General features: G+C 39.0%; 1 protein-coding gene and 1 pseudogene across 2 annotated transcripts in view; one reads left to right on the top strand and one right to left on the bottom strand.

Moving 5' to 3' along the window:
• The window catches only part of CTNNA1 (catenin alpha 1), a 310525-nt gene that overhangs the window by 148152 nt on the left and 144745 nt on the right, over positions 1-17628 (bottom strand). For both annotated transcript variants that reach the window (XM_021701882.1, XM_021701880.1), the window contains exons 2-3: positions 2878-2984; positions 1421-1616 (exon numbers count right to left, since the gene is read on the bottom strand). In XM_021701882.1, coding sequence (XP_021557557.1) covers positions 1421-1616; positions 2878-2982 — 301 coding nt within the window. In that variant the 5' untranslated portion in view covers positions 2983-2984. The remainder of the gene's footprint in view (positions 1-1420; positions 1617-2877; positions 2985-17628) is intronic.
• Positions 6635-7480, top strand: LOC110590994 (annotated as a pseudogene).

Here is a 17628-nt window from a genome sequence, read left to right as displayed (position 1 = left end):
TCATTTACAATATTAGAAACATTTATCTTCAGCCTGAAAATTAAGAAAAATATTTACCAAAGTTCTTAGTTCACACATTCAGAACAATTGGAGATAGCATGCCCATTTAAGGCACTGCCCCTTTTTTGGGTACTGTCACAGGATGAATATGACATTAAGACTCCAATGGACTGGGACGCCTGGGTGGCTCAGATGGTTAAGCATCTGCCTTCGGCTCAGGTCATGATCCCAGGGTCCTGGGATCAAGCCCCACATCAGGCTCTGTGCTCAGCAGGGAGCCTGCTTCTCCCTCTCCCTCTGCCTGCCTGTCTGCCTACTTGTGATCTCTCTCTCTCTCTCTCAATCTCTCTCGCTGTCAAATAAATTTAAAAAAACTTAAAAAAAAAAAAAGACTCCAATAGACTACACACACTACTATCAGCCATGAGAGATTCAGTGAAGTTCTCCCAAAGGTCAGTAAAGCAACTGTACAGAGTAGGAGCTCAGTTCACCTTAGTTGATATCCAACAGCTTCACAAAAACCTGTCTTTAAGTCCTCCTGCTGAACAAGAAGTTTAACACAAAACTACAAGTTTCAAGAATTTAATGTTCCACGTGTAAAGTCTTCTTATCATACTTGTAGCTTCATAATAACGAGTTTTTCTAATAGGCACTACTGCCAAGCTGTGGGTTACAATTCCACTTTTTATTAATTCTGAGTTTCCCCAAAAACAGGATTCCTTTAAGCCCAGATTTGTTTTTATTTCAAACTCAAACCACTTCAAGTATGCATGGCTAATTTAACATACCAGCCTGACAGAATGAGGCAACTTCTAGGGTATTTTCAGAATGGCTGAACATTTTTCCATTTATCACCCCTGTATCTACAGCATGAACTAAAAAGAGGTATTAGAGAGGATGAAAGGTAAACTTCTGCCCCATTTATGTCCTATTAAACTGTTGTTGGAACATTTCTAAGACTCAACTCTTAGGATGCCCAAGAGAAGCGGATTCAGATTCTCCAAACACAATGTTTCTTTGTTAGTGTCTCTCCTGATTAAAAGTGAAGCCAGTACAACTTAATCCATCTCCCATAAATGAATATTTTAAGTTACTGAGCAACTGGCAAGCTTAAGAATGAGAGTAGTGGGGGCGCCTGGGTGGCTCAGTCGTTAAGCGTCTGCCTTCGGCTCAGGTCATGATTTCAGGGTCCTGGGATCGAGCCCTACATCAGGCTCCCTACTCAGCGGGAAGCCTGCTTCTCCCTCTCCCACTCCCCTTGCTCGTGTTCCCTCTCTCACTGTGTCTCTCTCTGTCAAATAAATAAAATCTTAAAAAAAAAAAAAAAAAAGAATGAGAGTAGTGGCCACAAGTCACCTTCAACAATTAAATTTTCTAGACAAGCCCGTCTCTCTTTACATAAAAAGCAATAGTGACCTACCTTGTTTTCGAACATCTTCTACAGCAGCCACAAGCTCTTCTTTGAGAAACTGACTCTCCTTTGCAATTTTATCCCCCTTCTCCAAAAAATTCTCAGTTGCTTGTTCAACAGATGCAGCCAAAACATGGGCCTTCTTAGAACGGCCTCTCTTCTTATTTGAAGGCCCCTTACTATTGGTGTTTACCAGAGTTGTGACCTAAAAGTTTCATTTTTACAAATTAAACTGTAGTCAATTAAAATGAAAACAACAGAAAGACAACCATCTTTAAAGATCGGAATAGTAAATTATTCATAACAAAATGAAATATCACATTTATAAATTCCACTAAGCATTAACAAGTAACATGCACTCTCCATATTTAAGATATATAGCAACAATACTCAATTTAGGTGCCAAAATAATTTTGCTATCTCAATGTGCAAGACAAAAAATATTTTAATTTTTCAAACATGATAACTAGGTTTTAGTTTCATTTTACAAATCAAAAACTGATTAGAAACATGTTAGACATCTCTACACGTCATCATGAAGTCCCAGAAAGAGGTTAACAATGAACTTGCTAGCTTTACGTGGATGTCACATTTTCCACTGTTTTCAACCTGTGTAAAATATTTTAAGGTAACTTGCTCTGATTTTGTTTCATAGTTTATTCAAACAAATCTCAGCAATTAATCAGTAAAGGTCCTTAACAAAGAAAGGAAGTACTGCCCGAAGTAGCCTACTACGATGGTGCTTTAAGTCCCAGAACGTTAACCATCATTAATATATATAATACCAAATGATCTGTAGGTTGAAGATGACTATAGATTTGTTATTAGCATAGCTTGCCACACAAAAGACCTGCTTAGAACTATACTGGATGGGCTTCAAGAAAGTAAATATTCATGAGTTTTACCACACAATTCTGCATTATATATATTAAAATATATAAATATATATGTATGCATGTATATGTGTTTATATGTATCTGTAATACTCGCTAACAATTAATGAAATGGCATCACACTGATATTTGTAACAAAATATACCAAACCTACACCCTCAAGTTACCTGTTAACTGATCCTAGACAAGGAAAAGTCTGTTAAGAACGGTAAAGAGACAACAGTCAAGGCTTCACAGCCCATCTTTCTTGAATACAACCTATACCTTCCAAGAAAAAAGTGATGAAGAAATGATCTACAAAATACAAATATTTGTTAAGTTGCATTACATACCACTTATCCCCTATTATTTCCAGTAAGATTCAAGAAAATGGCAATAACTATGCTCCTATATGGTTAAATTAATGCATGCATCAATATTTAAATAATTAGTGGTGCCTAATCATCTAAATACTATTAACCTAAACTCAACTACTCAAATTAAAGCTTTGAGCTAAATTTGCTCTGTGTTTGTTTACCAGGCCTACTACTATGGAACCATATTACAACTATGTATTTGTTTGCAAATTCTTACCTGTGTAACAAGAGGCTCCAACAGTCTTTCAACTGCCAAAGTCCTGATCTCTAGGCTTTTAGGGTCCCATTTAAAGTTTATGTTGCCTGCGTGGACAGAAGTCATTTCTGAAAAAGAAACAAAAGGTCAAAGTGAGGCAAACATCAAACATAAACATGAAATATATAACAAATCTTCTCCCACTTTTAAAAAGGACTTTTTATGTCAGCAAAGCTTAATTCCAGATAGGAAAAAAAATTCCTACTAGCCTGCACAAGAGGGCCTGATAACTCTGACCTCTTACACTTTGAAATGTTGAGCTTATAAACAGCAGAGGTACTTACAAGAGGCACTCCCAAACACATAGAGCCCTTTCCCTTTGGGCTTCTCTGGCACCAGGCCATTCCTACTTTTTTTTCCACACCAACTTAGAATCAGGATGAAAAGCTAAAATGAATGAAGGCCTGATTCTGATTTTTCTTACTCCACAACATTTATAATACAGTATTACCTAAAAGGCATAACCCCTTCATTTTTTGATGGATTTTTAGAGACTATCTTGTCTTACTCTATTAAAACATAATGCTTAAGTCCACTGCCCTCTGCACCTACAGCTATTATCACTCATAGCCAGAAGAAATTTTAAGTTGCATTTAGTCAAGTTATCAATGTATCAGTATCAAGGTAAACTTCCATTAGAGAGAGGCTTTAAGACTAGGGGGAAAGACTTCAATGAAAACACCAACAGTTAGTGTCTGCTTCTAAAAGTAGTGCCTGAAAGATTAAAAAAAGACAGGAGGTACATAACTGAAGTAAACACTAAACTTTCTAGACAATCAACTTGATAGATATTTAAAACCTTAAAAGAATGTGTTCTTATGACCCAGAAATTCTACTTCTAGAATTTTATTCTAAATGAAAAATCAAGGTGCATGTAAAACCTTGGATACAATGATGTTCACAACAGCACTGCATATAATCATTAAAAATTATAAACTACCTAAATTTCAGAGTTCCCTGAATAAATAAATCACATAACCAACCACACATTACTGTGCTGCTCTTAAGAAACAATGTTTACAGAATTTAGGAAAAACAAAAAAGTGTTCTCGTTGCCCAGGTCTGTCTTTTTTTTTTTTTTTTTAAGATTTTATTTATTTATTTGACAGAGAGAGTACAAGCAGGGGGAGCAGCAGTGGGAGAGGGAGAAGCAGGCTCCCCGCTGAACACGGAGCCCGATGCGGGGCTCTATCCCAGGACCCTGGGATCATGACTTGAGCCAAAGGCAGGTGCTTAACCAACTGAGCCACCCAGGCGCCCTGCCCAGGTCTTTATTTCTATTAAACACCAATTCCCATTAAAGGGAACCAGGGCTCGTCCCAAAAAGGGGAGGGGGGGGCTCTTCAGGTCTGAGCTATCCTATTCTGCAGAATGCAAAGAAGGGTACAAAGACTAACCTATCAAAACACAGAGGAACCAAAGGCTCCACCAGCCAATTTATGACAAATTGAATATCAAAAAGCATGATGACTGCAACTGCCTGACTGACAGGTAGCCAGGTAGGTAAGTACATAGAAAGATATCCTATGACCATAGAGATTCTCAAAAGAAAAAGGGAATTTCTTTATCATAAATGTAGAAGAGAATTAGAAAATGACCATTTTGCAAGCCCCAGTGTAATAACTGATTCAGGCAACAATTACCAATGGATGTTAACACCATTAAGTGAAAGGCTACTGGGGAACAGGATACTTTAAGATGCCGAAGTATCACTTGACAAGTTACTTACTAATTACAGAGGCCAAGACATACCTTTACAAATTTGCCATCTAATGGCCACGTTCTTAAACAGATAACTAAATTTAGCATCACTATTAATGACAGACCTGGTATTATATGCCTCCCAATATAAAGAACTGTATTACCTATTAAGTACTCTTGATGAAAAAAAGCTTTAAAAGTTTTTCAAGAGCCTCAGTGTTACTATAAAATGAGTAGCTGAGCAACAGCAAAAATAAATGCTTAACTAGAGTCTATTGAAGCCTCTATGTAGGGATTCAAAACCTTTTTCAATGCCATGGATCCTTTTGGCAGTCTAGTAAAGTCTGAACACCAATGTCTGTCCAACAGAAATACAGTGTAAGCCACCTATGTAATTTTCAATTTTGTAGTAGCAACATTAAAAAGAAATGGATGACTGTACACAATATATCCAAAAAATTTTAGCATATAAACACATTTTTTAAATTATTAGAGATATTTTACATTAAGTGTCCAAATGTGGGATTTGCTTTACACTCAGGGCACACTTAAAGTCAAAGAAGCCACATTTCACCTGTTCAAGAGCCACCTGTCAGCTTCTGTACTATTCAGGGCAGCTATAAGACCCTTTCTTACAATGTTTTTCAAATGCATAAAACACAATCCAAAGGATTACAAAGGAAACATATACTGAAATTTAGTTATCAAGATACTTTACAAACAAATGGATGATACAGTAATATATGTGCTTCTTTATTAATATTAAATAAGACTTAGCAAGAAGTCTGACCACTTCAAAGTAACAATGAACATGCACATTTTTCAAGGTAATGTTGTAATTATTGCAGATATGAAAAGCACTGAGATTCCTACTGGTGACAAAGTTACAGGTTCAACTGAAAACTGTAGTTTGTTATCTACACTAATAATAGAAATGCTAAATTCCTGTTAATAGTGAAAACAAAGACAAAATTTTTCCAATCCAAATTCACTGCAGGTTAAAAAAACCTGGCCTAGACTCAATGTCAAGCTTATGGGGATATAGAAGCATGGTAAGCAACACCACGGGAAAACAAACAAAACCAGAATGTAGGGTACCTCACAAGATAACACAGCCTCAATTCTTCAGAAAAGTCAGTACTCTGGGGGAGAGGGTGAGAAGACTATTCTAGACTGAAAGACTGAAGAGACATAAGAAATCTCATGCAATACATGTACCCTGTTCAGACAACAGTTTGAGACAAGTTAATAAGACATTTGTAAGGAAACCGGTGTTTAATACTTACTAAATATTAAACGTTATTACAGAATTACTGCTCAATTTCATAGGTGTGATAACGAAATTGTGACTATGCAGAAAAATGACAATTTCTAGGAGATGAATGCTGAAATATTTAGGGGTGAAATATAAAGATGTCTGCAACTTTCAAACAGTTTAGCAAAAGAAAATATATACATATACAGATCAAGGAATTACGAAAAATATTCGTAACTATTCAATCTAGGTAGAGAACACGTGGATGGGTGTTCTCAGATTTATCCTTTTAGCTTCTTTGTATACCTGAAATGTCTCATCTAATAAAATAGGGAGGATGTTATAGAAGTTTATGAGAAAATGTTCAAAATATACTACTGAAGACGATAAAGAGATTTCAAAACAATATAAAGTATGACTGCAGGGAGGAATAAAGATATATAGATGTATAAACCAAAATATTAACAAGTGTTATTTCTAAAGTGGGGATTATGGGTAGTTTTAACATTCTTTTTGCTTAACTGTATTTTTTGATATTATAAAAATCACACTGGCATTTAGAAAAAGTTACTTTTGTTAATTAAAAAAGCAGAATCTTCATTTTATAATCTTTACATCTTTATGTAAGGAGGACAATACAATCAAAAGGTATGTTGGTCATCATTTAACCACTTTGAACTTCCTTACTCATTTAAAAAATAAGACAATCAAGACCTTCAGCGTTGCCCTGGCGGAGCAGAGACAGGCCCTCTGGTTGGAGAGATGTGTAACACACCGGCTTACTGTGACCTAGGAAGGAAAGGCCGCCAAGGATGTCTTCAATAAAGGATATGGATTTGGCATGGTTAAAATAGATCTGAGAACCAAGTCCTGTAGTGGAGTAGAATTTTCTACTTCTGGTCATGCTTACACTGATACAGGGGAAGCGTCAGGCAACCTAGAGACCAAATATAAGGTCTGTAACTATGGACTTACCTTCACCCAGAAATGTACTCTCAGAACAGAAATCTCTTTGGAGAGTTAAGTTGGCTGACGGGTTGAAACTGACTCTTGATACCATATTTGTACCGAACACAGGAAAGAAGAGTGGAAAACTGAAGGCCTCTTATAAACAGAATTGTTTCAGTCTTGGCAGTAATGTTGATAGAGATTTTTCAGGACCAACCATCTATGGCTGGGTTGTGTTAGCCTTTGAGGGTTGGCTTGCTGGCTATCAGATGAGTTTTGACACAGCCAAATCCAAACTGTCACAGAATAATTTCGCCCTGGGTTATAAGGCTGCAGATTTCCAGCTGCACACTCATGTGAATGATGGCACTGAATTTGGAGGGTCTATCTACCAGAAGGTTAACGAGAAGACTGAAACGTCAATAAACCTTGCTTGGACGGCTGGCAGGAACAATACCCTGTTTTGGCATTGCTGCTAAATACAAGCTGGATTGTAAAACTTCTCTATCTGCTAAAGTAAATAATGCCAGCCTGATTGGACTGGGTTATACTCAGACGCTCTGACCTGGTGTCACATTGACCCTATCAGCTTTAATCGATGGGAAGAACTTCAGTGCAGGAGGTCACAAGTTTGGGTTGGGATTTGAACTAGAAGCTTAATGTGGTTTTGAGTAAAGCATCTGATTTGTCCCTGGAGGTGAAGAGAACCCACTATGTTTTGGCCTTAAAATGCTGTGAAATTTCAAAAGTGTGAACTTTTTATTCTTCCAAAGGATTGTAATCCTCCCCACACCAAAATCTAGAGATCGCAAGTCCATCCTAAGGGAGTACTTGAATGCATGCGTGGAAGTTGTCATGTTTGTGCCACATTTCAGATGAGTTCTGCAGTGTTATTTTAAATGTGTTCCTCAGCAACAATGTAGTGTCGTGTTACAAAGGAAATGACCCGATCCTCCAGTTTGTACATCACGTTCCGCATGTCCCACACCACTTTTTCATGACCTTTTAATATATTGGTCTCTGTGCTGTAGTGTAATCTTCGGTTTTGCATCAGAGTAAAATAAACCCATCACATTTGGAACATTAAAAAAAAAAAAAAAGACAATCATTACCTTCAGAGGGCTTTCCTGAAGACTAAATGAAACAGATTATGATCCACTCAATAAAATGAGAACCCAGGCTAGTAAGAATAAAGGAGAAGTTCTTCCATACAATAGGAAACTAATAAATGTAGAGAAATAACGGGTTTAGAAAAATCACCATTTTTTTTTTTTTTTTTGACAGACAGAGACACAGCGAGATAGGGAACACGAGCAGGGGCAGTGGGAGAGAGAGAAGCAGGTTTCCCGCCGAGCAGGGAGCCCGATGCAGGGCTCGATCCCAGGACCCTGAGATCATGACCTGAGCCAAAGGCAGACGCTTAACGACTGAGCCACCCAGGTGCCCCTAGAAAAATCACCATTTAGAAACCATCATAATAATAACCGATTCAGTCAAGAAATCATCTTGAATGAGGATTAGCATCCTGAATGCTAAACCAAGTGGTTGAAAGTTTACAAAGAAACTGATTATTTACATACTCTCATGGTAATTCCCAACAGATTATTTACTGATGGGGGGGGTGGATATAGTAACTTTAAAGTGGAAAAACCTGGTAGACACCACCTTAACCAAGTGATCAAAATCAACATCCCCTATAATAGGACAAACTGACATCATATACCTCCTGATATGATGCACTGAGAAGGACATAACAACACTTTGGTATTTCCTACCAAAACTACATAGCCTCAATCTTGTCATAAGGAAACCTCAAACTCAAAGTGAGGCATAGTCTACAAAATAATTGGCTATAGTCTCAAAGATGTGAAGGTTGGAAAAACAAAGACAGACTGAGAAATTCTTCCAGACTAAAGGAGGCTAAAGAGACATGACACCTAAATGCAGTAATCCTGGAATGAAACTGTACTTCAAGGAAAAAAACAAAACAAAACAAAAAAACTGAGACAAATTATAAAATCTAAGTACGTTCTAAATTAAATTAGGTAATAGTGTTGTATCAAATTTGCATATTTTCATCGTTATACCGTAGTTATGTCCTTGTTACATGTAATGGACATGATGTCTGCAACTTACTCTCATATAGTTCAAAAAAACAAAACGCATTAAGTATGTTCCATATACAGAGAGGAATAGAAAGTGGATGGGAGAGTAGGAAGAATAAAGAAAGGGGCAGGAAGGAGGAAGAAGAGACACAGGAAGAGAGGGAAATGAAGGTAGATGAGATGGAAAGAGAGTGAGGCGTAGAAGGAGAATGGAGAAGGGAGCAGGAGTAGAGAGGGAAGAGAAGGGGAAAAAGGTAAGAGGAGAGGGAGAGAAATGAGAAGGGAGATAGAAGAGGGAGAAGGATGTCTTGAAATGTGGCTAGTATGGCTGAGGGACTGATTTAATTTTATTTCATTTTAATTAATGTTGAACAGTCACTAGTGACTACCTTATCAGACAGCACAGTTCTAGACTCTACAGAAAGCAATATCAACACTTAAATTTTATACATTAAAATGACAACTAGGACAAGGTAGAACTGCACATGCCTATAACTAGCCCACTCTTAACAACTTTAATATAAAAATATCTGTGTCTTCTCCCATAAATGCATTCTTGAGGCACAAATAGGTCCTTTAGACATTTTTGAAAACGTTAGTGAAGGCATCATCTAACATTCCACAGATTTATCTAAGCATCAAAACATCCTAGAACCACTGGGATGCCAAAAGAAATCTGGATTTGCTTAATCTGGTAACAAAAAATGCCAGTTTCCAAGAAATTTGCTTCATTGCAAGTGGGCAAATTTGCTCTCTACACTTACATTATGTCAGGCCTACACTTTGATTTTTAAAGGTTATTTGTCCATGAAACTGATCAGCCCAGTAAACCTTAGGAGATGGAGTGCTCTAGACTGCTAAAGGGCTGACAACAGCTAAAGCAAATGTCATCAAATGTCACAGATACGACATTTCAGAAGGAATGATTTGCCCCATGGACCCTGCATTCCTGTATCCTAACATTTCATAGCCACTGCATCAATACAAATAAAACACAAAACCTCGGGCGCCTGGGTGGCTCAGTTTTTTAAGCGACTGCTTTCGGCTCAGGTCATGATCTTGGAGTCCCTGGATCGAGTCCCGCATCGGGCTCCCTGCTCGGCAGGGAGCCTGCTTCTCCCTCTGACCCTCCCCCCTCTCAGGTGCTCTCTCTCTCTCATTCTCTCTGTCTCAAATAAATAAATAAAATCTTTAAAAAAAAAATAAAAATAAAAAAATAAAAAAAAACACAAAACCTTTCAAGGGTAGTAGAGGAAGGTGCCAAGAGATAAGTGAAGCTGGTTCCAAGTAGACATGTGGTCACATTTGTGTTTTAATTATTAAACAAGTACAATAATGTAACAATTCACTTTCCCAAACAAATAAACTCTTCCATTTTTTCTTGAAATAAGAAGTTTTCTTGAAAAGGAGCCCAGGGAAGGAGAGTTAGCCCTAGGGAAAGGGACTAGGCCTGAGGACTTGTTAACTTTTGAAAACCAGCAAATCAAGGTCCAAACGGCACAAATGCATTCCTAACACTTTTTTTTTTTTTTAAGATTTTATTTATTGGAGAGTGAAAGAGAGAGCACAAACAGAGAGTGAAAGAGAGAGAGCAAAACAGGGAGAAGGACAAGCAGACTCTGGGCTGCGCTCAGAACCCGACGCAGGACGTGATCTCATGACCTAAGTCAAAATCCAAAGTCAGACGCTTAACTGACTGAGCCACCCAGGAGCCCCTTTTCCTAATGCTTTAGAATCCACAACTCAGGCCCACTTTTCCATCATGAGCAAAAGTGGGGACCAAGATGAGAGTCCTGAGCTGAGAAACAAGAGTCTCAGGACAGCAGGAAGCCATGACCTGGAAGGCTGTTTTAGATACCACAGGGAAGGGGGGGAGAGGAAGTTGTGCAAGGTAAGCCTGTGAAGATCCGGCAGACCAAGTCAGAAAAAGAAAGAAAAAAAAAAAGTTTCTCTGAAACTTGGAAGAAAAACTAGCTTTTTGGCTTAAAGAACAAGAGGACCCTAAAGATTTGTACACTTGCTGATAATAAAAACATTCTCAAAAAAAAAAAACAACCCTATTTGGTCTTTTGTTTTTATTTTGATACTTTGGGGTCCGAAATAATTCCACTTTCTTAACTTGAAAAAAAAAGGCTAAGTGTAAGAACAATAATGAGTTGCAAATGACACCTGACCTCTTAGGGAGATCATTAGGAGAGACCAGGACAGGTAAATGGGGAAAGCATGCGCCCAGCTGTCCATTAGCTCCAGGTAGGCACTCTTATCATGCAGATGTAGGGTTGGCAGATCATAAGATTTTTTTCAAGAGACCCAGAGACGCAGATTTTTATGTGAAGCCTCACAACTTTAGTATTAGCAACTCATTCCAAAATATTTTACCACTGCATAGGGCAAACAAAAACGTCTGAGTACTGTTTCCCCTGTTGGTCAAGACTTCGCAACCAATGAATAAGTTCTCCCCTAAAGCCCCTTCCAGTTCTATATTCCAGAACTCTTACATCTTGTTAAGTAGTATCTCTGAGGAGGTCTCCAACGTCCCCATAAAAATTCACCAGACTCCAGCTGGTGCTCAAAGGACTCAATCACTCACTCACATTGAAAAACGTGAAATATACTGACACTTGAAAACTGAGAAACCATTCAGTCTGTTTTCAAGTCTTTCAATAACCATGATGGAAGCAGACTGACTTGTGCAGCACCTTTAATCAAAGGCCCTGCCAAGAGTGATGCCGAACATTATTAAACTATACCACAGAGCCAGTTTATGCTTTTGGTGACGCCAACCCAAGAAGGATTTCAGAAAGTAGAAGTAGAGCTAAAATCTAATGAGAATATTCTCTGGAAAGAACATGCCTTCTGGTACCAGCTTTGTCACTAACTTACTCTCTGACCTTGGGCAAGTCATGTTACCTCTCTGGATTCTCAGTTTTCTCATCTATAAAATGAAAGGTATTGAATTCTAGGCTCCAAGTCCTTCCAGGACTGAAATTCTAGTATTCCTGTCATTTATGTTATCTCTCAGTAGCTTTTGAATTAATTTATTAAATGCAATTTCTCCCAGGTTTAGCCTGTGGTCTTCCTAGCTATATTTTAAGTTCAAGGATAGTAACTATGCTTATGCTTCTTTATATCCCTTAAGTTGCTGGCAAGCTGCTTTATGCAGAGCAGACACAGTATTAGTCGAACTGAATTTATGCAAACTGATTTTTAAATATTTACAAGCCTACCAAGACAAAGCCCCTGCCTTAATCTTAGTCATATCTTGTGCTTCTCTACAATTAATGGTATTGTTTAGAGTAGCTAAACAAATAACTTTTAAACTCCTGGCAGTTTCTAGTTTTCCAATTAACTTACAGAGCACTCCTTCACAAGATGTATTACAAAACCTACTAGAGCTAGCCAATCTTTTTTTTTTTTTTTTTTAATATTTTTATTTATTTATTTGAGACAGAGAGAATGAGAGAGAGAGAGCACATGAGAGGGGGGAGGGTCAGAGGGAGAAGCAGGCTCCCCGCAGAGCAGGGAGCCCGATGCGGGACTCGATCCCGGGACTCCAGGATCATGACCTGAGCCGAAGGCAGTCGCTTAACCAACTGAGCCACCCAGGCGCCCAGAGCTAGCCAATCTTAATGAATTACAGAAACCTTGGTTTTTCCAGAAGGGATCATGCCTAGTGGGACTAAATAGAAAGTTAAACTGCAGTTATTCAGTCTTCATTACCTTATTTATAAATAGCAATCCTGGCTATTATGCAAAAGTTTGCTATAAATTCAGAAAGGGGCAGAGATGTAGGCGTTTGACTAGCAATCTTTATGATAGAAAGAGAAATGGAGACGCAACAAGCAGAAAATAAAAGCATAGTTCTACCAGAACCAAGGAGGTTGATTGTTGGCAAACTGCCTCATTCATGCAGAGAGCTTGCATACCTTCTCTAAAGACATTAAATGTTCATTTACAACAGAATAGCCACATCATTCTTAAAACCTGTCTGCTCCAAAGCTTCAGAATATCCTTACCTTGTTACTTGATGCCATTTTTTTTTAACAGCAAGCTTAAGTTAATGCAATGTTAAGATGGTTCATTTAAATGCAAATCAGGAAATTTTAAAATTAAAAGTACCCACAGTAACGGTTAACTGTCACACTGCACAAGATACAGGATTGTGGATTACTCCATGCAGTATCAAGGATGCCAGGCTTCATCTGCATTAAGCAGAGTTAACACAGCTGTTGGAATCTCAACTCTCAAATCTCCCACTAGCTGTCAAAAAAAAAAAAAAAAGGTAACCCTCATAATTAAGACTCACTCTGACACATGCCTATTTTTACTAAATTCCCTCCCACCAAGCCTGCCACTTTCTGCAAAAATGTAAACAGGTTGAGGACAGAGGCAGAGGGAGGAAGGAGGGGTAAGAAAATAAGAGGGGGGCACCTGGGTGGCTCAGCCGTTTAGCGTCTGCCTTCGGCTCAGGTCATGATCCCAGGGTCCTGGGATCGAGCCCCGCATCAGGCTCCTTGCTCAGCAGGGAAGCCTGCTTCTCCCTCTCCCACTCCCCCTGCTTGTGTTCCCTCTCTCGCTGTCTCTCTCTGTCAAAAAATAAATAAAAATTGAAAAAAAAAAGAAAATAAGAGGTATAAAAACACAGATGGTTCATGTAAACAAAAAGAAAACTTGTTTTTCACCAAAATACAGTCTCTTTCTAAACACAAGTACAATATCATCATCAAAAAAAGGGGGGTGGAGAGCTTAACCTTAGTCAAAACAGAGAGCCAAAGTCAGAGTAAAAAGTTTCCCATCTACTGCAAAGTAACTGGATTCCATAAACCATGATCTCTATGCGATCAATTAATCATACCCAAATACGTTTTATATCAGACACCTACATGGCACACGTAGTTGTCACTCTCCTTTTAGGTATACAAATCTATGAGAAAAAGGACACTTGACTAGATCTTTATTATTTTTTAAAGATCATTATGATGATCATTATTATTTTATAAAAATTACCATTATTTTTATCTCACTTTTTTTTAGTTTATTTGACAGAGAGAGAGCATAAGTAGGGGAACAGCATGCAGAGGGAGAGGGAGAAGCGGGCTCCCCGCTCAGCAGGGTTCATGACCTAAGCCAAAGGCAGACTCTTAAGGACTGAGCCACACAGGCGCCTCTACAATTATTTTTAATTATAATAAAACAGTTAATCACTTTTATTTTGTTCCTCTTCTTGTTTTGAGGGCAGCAGAGACAATGAGAAAACACAGAACAGCTGAATGAAAACTGTCACGCCACAAGCAATAGGAGACTCAATGATTACCAAAAGCACTAAGCAAAGGACAGAAAAAAAAACCAATATTCAGTCAACCATTTAGCCACTCCAACAGCAAATATTTGAGTGCCTTCTCCATATAGGCATTATTCCAGACAGCATGGAACAAAACTAGAAAAATCTGCCTTCATGAAACAACACTATAGTAATGGCATAAATTAGAAAATGAGACTAGGGAGCCTGGGTGGTTCAATCGATTGTCTGCCTTCAGCTCAGGTAAAGATCCCCAAGGTCCTGGATCAAGCCTCGAATCCAATCGGGCTCCCTGCTCAGTGCGGAGTCTGCTTCTCCCTCTGCCCCTTCCCCTGCTCCTGTGCTCGCTCGCTCTCTCTCTCCCCCCGCTCAAATAAAATCTTTAATTAATTAATTAAAATAGAGAAAACGAGACTATACTAGGACTAGGAAGAAAATTAAGCAGGATAATGGTAATGGAATTAGGTAGGGTCTTTCAAGGGCCTTTCTATCTTGGTAACATTTGAACTGCAATCTGAAAGTCAAGAAGAGTGAGCGAGTATCTGAAGAACATTGCAGGCTGACGTAACATAGACAAGGCAGCATCTCCGAGGACTTACAGAAAGAGAAGGCCAATGTGGCTGGAGCACAGAGCAAGAAGAGGTAAGAGATCAAGGGAAGGAAAAAACAAAAACAAAAGCTCCAGAGCAGCTGAAGTGACTGCTTACAGTATGAAGCGGGTATCTAGATTCCTTTACTTAGCTTCCACCCCATATGGCTGAGGCCATTAACAATGGAAGAGTATTCCAGAGAAAGCTGCACTAAGCCATCATAACAGACAACTGATTATAGATGTACAGGAAGTCCCTGTTTTCCTAAGAAACTGGAAGACTCTGGTCAAAAAAGCAAATAAGATGAAACCAGCATCTGGACTGCAGGCACCAGAGAAAACAGAGACAAAGCGAAAAGAGGTTTTTGTTTTAGAACAATGGGACTAAAAGGCAGGGAAAAGCCCACAGGAAGAGAACTGTATTTTTCTTGGAGAGCCAAGAGAAAAGATGCCTGAACTTGGATTGAGATTAGGAAATTAACCAGACTGAGTGACTGCCTCTAAAACTTGTACTATAGTATATACTTGTGATTACCCATTCTGTCATTCACTGACTGACCAATTACCATATCTTGGGATCCTGCTAGGTGTAAGGGACACAAAGACTAATTTGAAATCCCTATCAGATCATCACAGCAATTAAGTACTGTGAGGGCCAGGGGTAAGTCTCCCCAAGATAGGCCACTTTGGCATGAACATTGAGTTAAAAGCAATCAAAACCCAGCAGATTTAGGAAAAGCTCTTTGCCTCCCCCTTAACTGCCTCCTCTAGGAAGAGAGCTGTTAACAGATTCCTCTTTACCTGAGAAACTTATCTACTTAATAAAAAAACCTTTGTTTTCCAAATACTTCCTTTTACCTTCCTGCTAATGGTCTTTCTCCCCTTTGTATCCTCAGATCCCTCCCCTGGTCCTTAACTCATATTAGCATTACGTTGCCTATCTTTAGAATTTCCATGTCTGTGTAGATTCCCCTTAAGTACAATATTAAATTTGATTTTTCTCCTATTAATTTGTCTCATGTCAATTTGATTCTTAGTCCAGCTACAGGGACCTTGAAGGGTAGAGGAAATTTTTCTACCCCAACAGTACAAAAGGAAACAGGTGCCTTACAAGGGAGAAATGTGGCAGATGCCACCTAATCAAGTGTTTAAATTTGGCATCACCACCAGTAGAACAATGTGACAACTGCTGCAATGCCCTCAGAAAGGAACATCATCACATGCAGAGTACTGCCAAAAATGGAAACAATCAGACCAATCCAAACTATAGAGCATCTACAAAATTGGCCTAAACTCTTCCCAACTGTGTCACTGGGGGGGGGGGTGAACAGAAATAAAAACTCTAAAGAGATATGATAAACACAGTATGTGATCTTTTATTGATTCCTGCATTTTTTTTAAGATTTTATTTATTGGGGGGGGAGAGCGTGCGTGCACACAACCAAGGGGAGGGGCAGAGGGAGAGGGAGAAGCAGACTCCCCGCTGGGCAGGGAGGCGAACATGGGGCTCAGGACCCAGGACCCTGGGATCATGACCTGAGCCTAAGGCAGGCACTTAACTGACTGAGCCACCCAGGTGCCCCTTTTTTCCTGGATTAAAAAAAATCATTGGGACAACTGATCAAATTTAATATGAATAAGCACTATACCGTAAGATCAGTATTTCTGGAAATCCTGTTAAAAGGCAAATTCTGACTCAGTTAGGTCTGATGTAGGAAAGATGGGGTTCAAAGCCGAAGGCCAAAAAATAATTCTTGAGACCTCTTCAGTGCAAAAAGGTGGTTTTATTAAAGCACGGCGGTGGGGGGGGGGGGGGGGCCTGGGTGGCTCAGATGGTTAAGCGTCTGCCTTCGGCTCAGGTCATGATCCCGGGGTTCTGGGGTCAAGCCCCACATTGGGCTCCTGACTCGGCGGGGAGTCTGCTTCTTCCTCTCCCTCTGCCTCTCCCACTGCTCATGCTCTCTCTGTGTCTCAAATGAATAAATAAAATCTTAAAAAAAAAAAAAAGGCACGGGGGACAGGACCCATGGACAAAAAGAGCTGCACTGGGATTGTGAGGATTGGCTGATTATATACTTCCAAGTTGGGAGGGGGTTAGGGATAGTTTAAGTCTCTAAGGAACTTTTTATATGTTAAAGTAGACTCACAGGATCCTGGGTGTCAGCGTAAGAGTGCCTTTTGCCCTTAGCAAAGTATTAACATCGAGGCAGCTGGGTTCCTAAAGGAATGTCACTCTGCCTGTTTGAAGGACTTGTTAATGGACTGTAAGTAGTAAGGAATTTAATTTTTCTTTTGCTTTTGTTTCCCACATGAGGTCTAGGGTAGGACATCAGAGTTGGCATTTCTCCCAAGTTCCCAGAGAGAACTGACATGGCTCTTAGACCACTCTTTAAAAGGAATTATGTTACTTTATCAATGTAAAATGTCTTGTGTGATACTGTAGTTAGGTAAAGGCAATGTCCTTATTCTTAGGAGTTACATGCTGAAGTACCCTGGTATCTGTAGTTTACTTTCAAATGCCTCAAAAAAAAAAAGTTTATATAGAGTAAATGAGCAAATATGAAAAATGTTAACAATTGGTGAATCCAAGCGAATTGACTAATCAAGTGCTTACTCTATTACTCTTTCTACTTTTCTGTACATTTGAAGATCTTCAAAGAAAAAAAAGTTGGGGAAATACTCAGTCTAGACAAGAAAATCGTTACAACAGAAAATAGTTACAGAACATCAGTGCACAAGAGGAACACCTAGGAGGGAGTCCCCAAAAGGCGAGGGAGTCCTCACTGAGGATCTGTTGTACAAGGGGGAGGGGAAG

The sequence above is a fragment of the Neomonachus schauinslandi genome, chromosome 7, assembly GCF_002201575.2.
Source record: "Neomonachus schauinslandi chromosome 7, ASM220157v2, whole genome shotgun sequence".
NCBI lineage: Eukaryota > Metazoa > Chordata > Mammalia > Carnivora > Phocidae > Neomonachus > Neomonachus schauinslandi.
The sequence above is the reverse complement of the archived record's forward strand: the minus strand, read 5'-3'. Positions and strand labels throughout refer to the sequence as shown.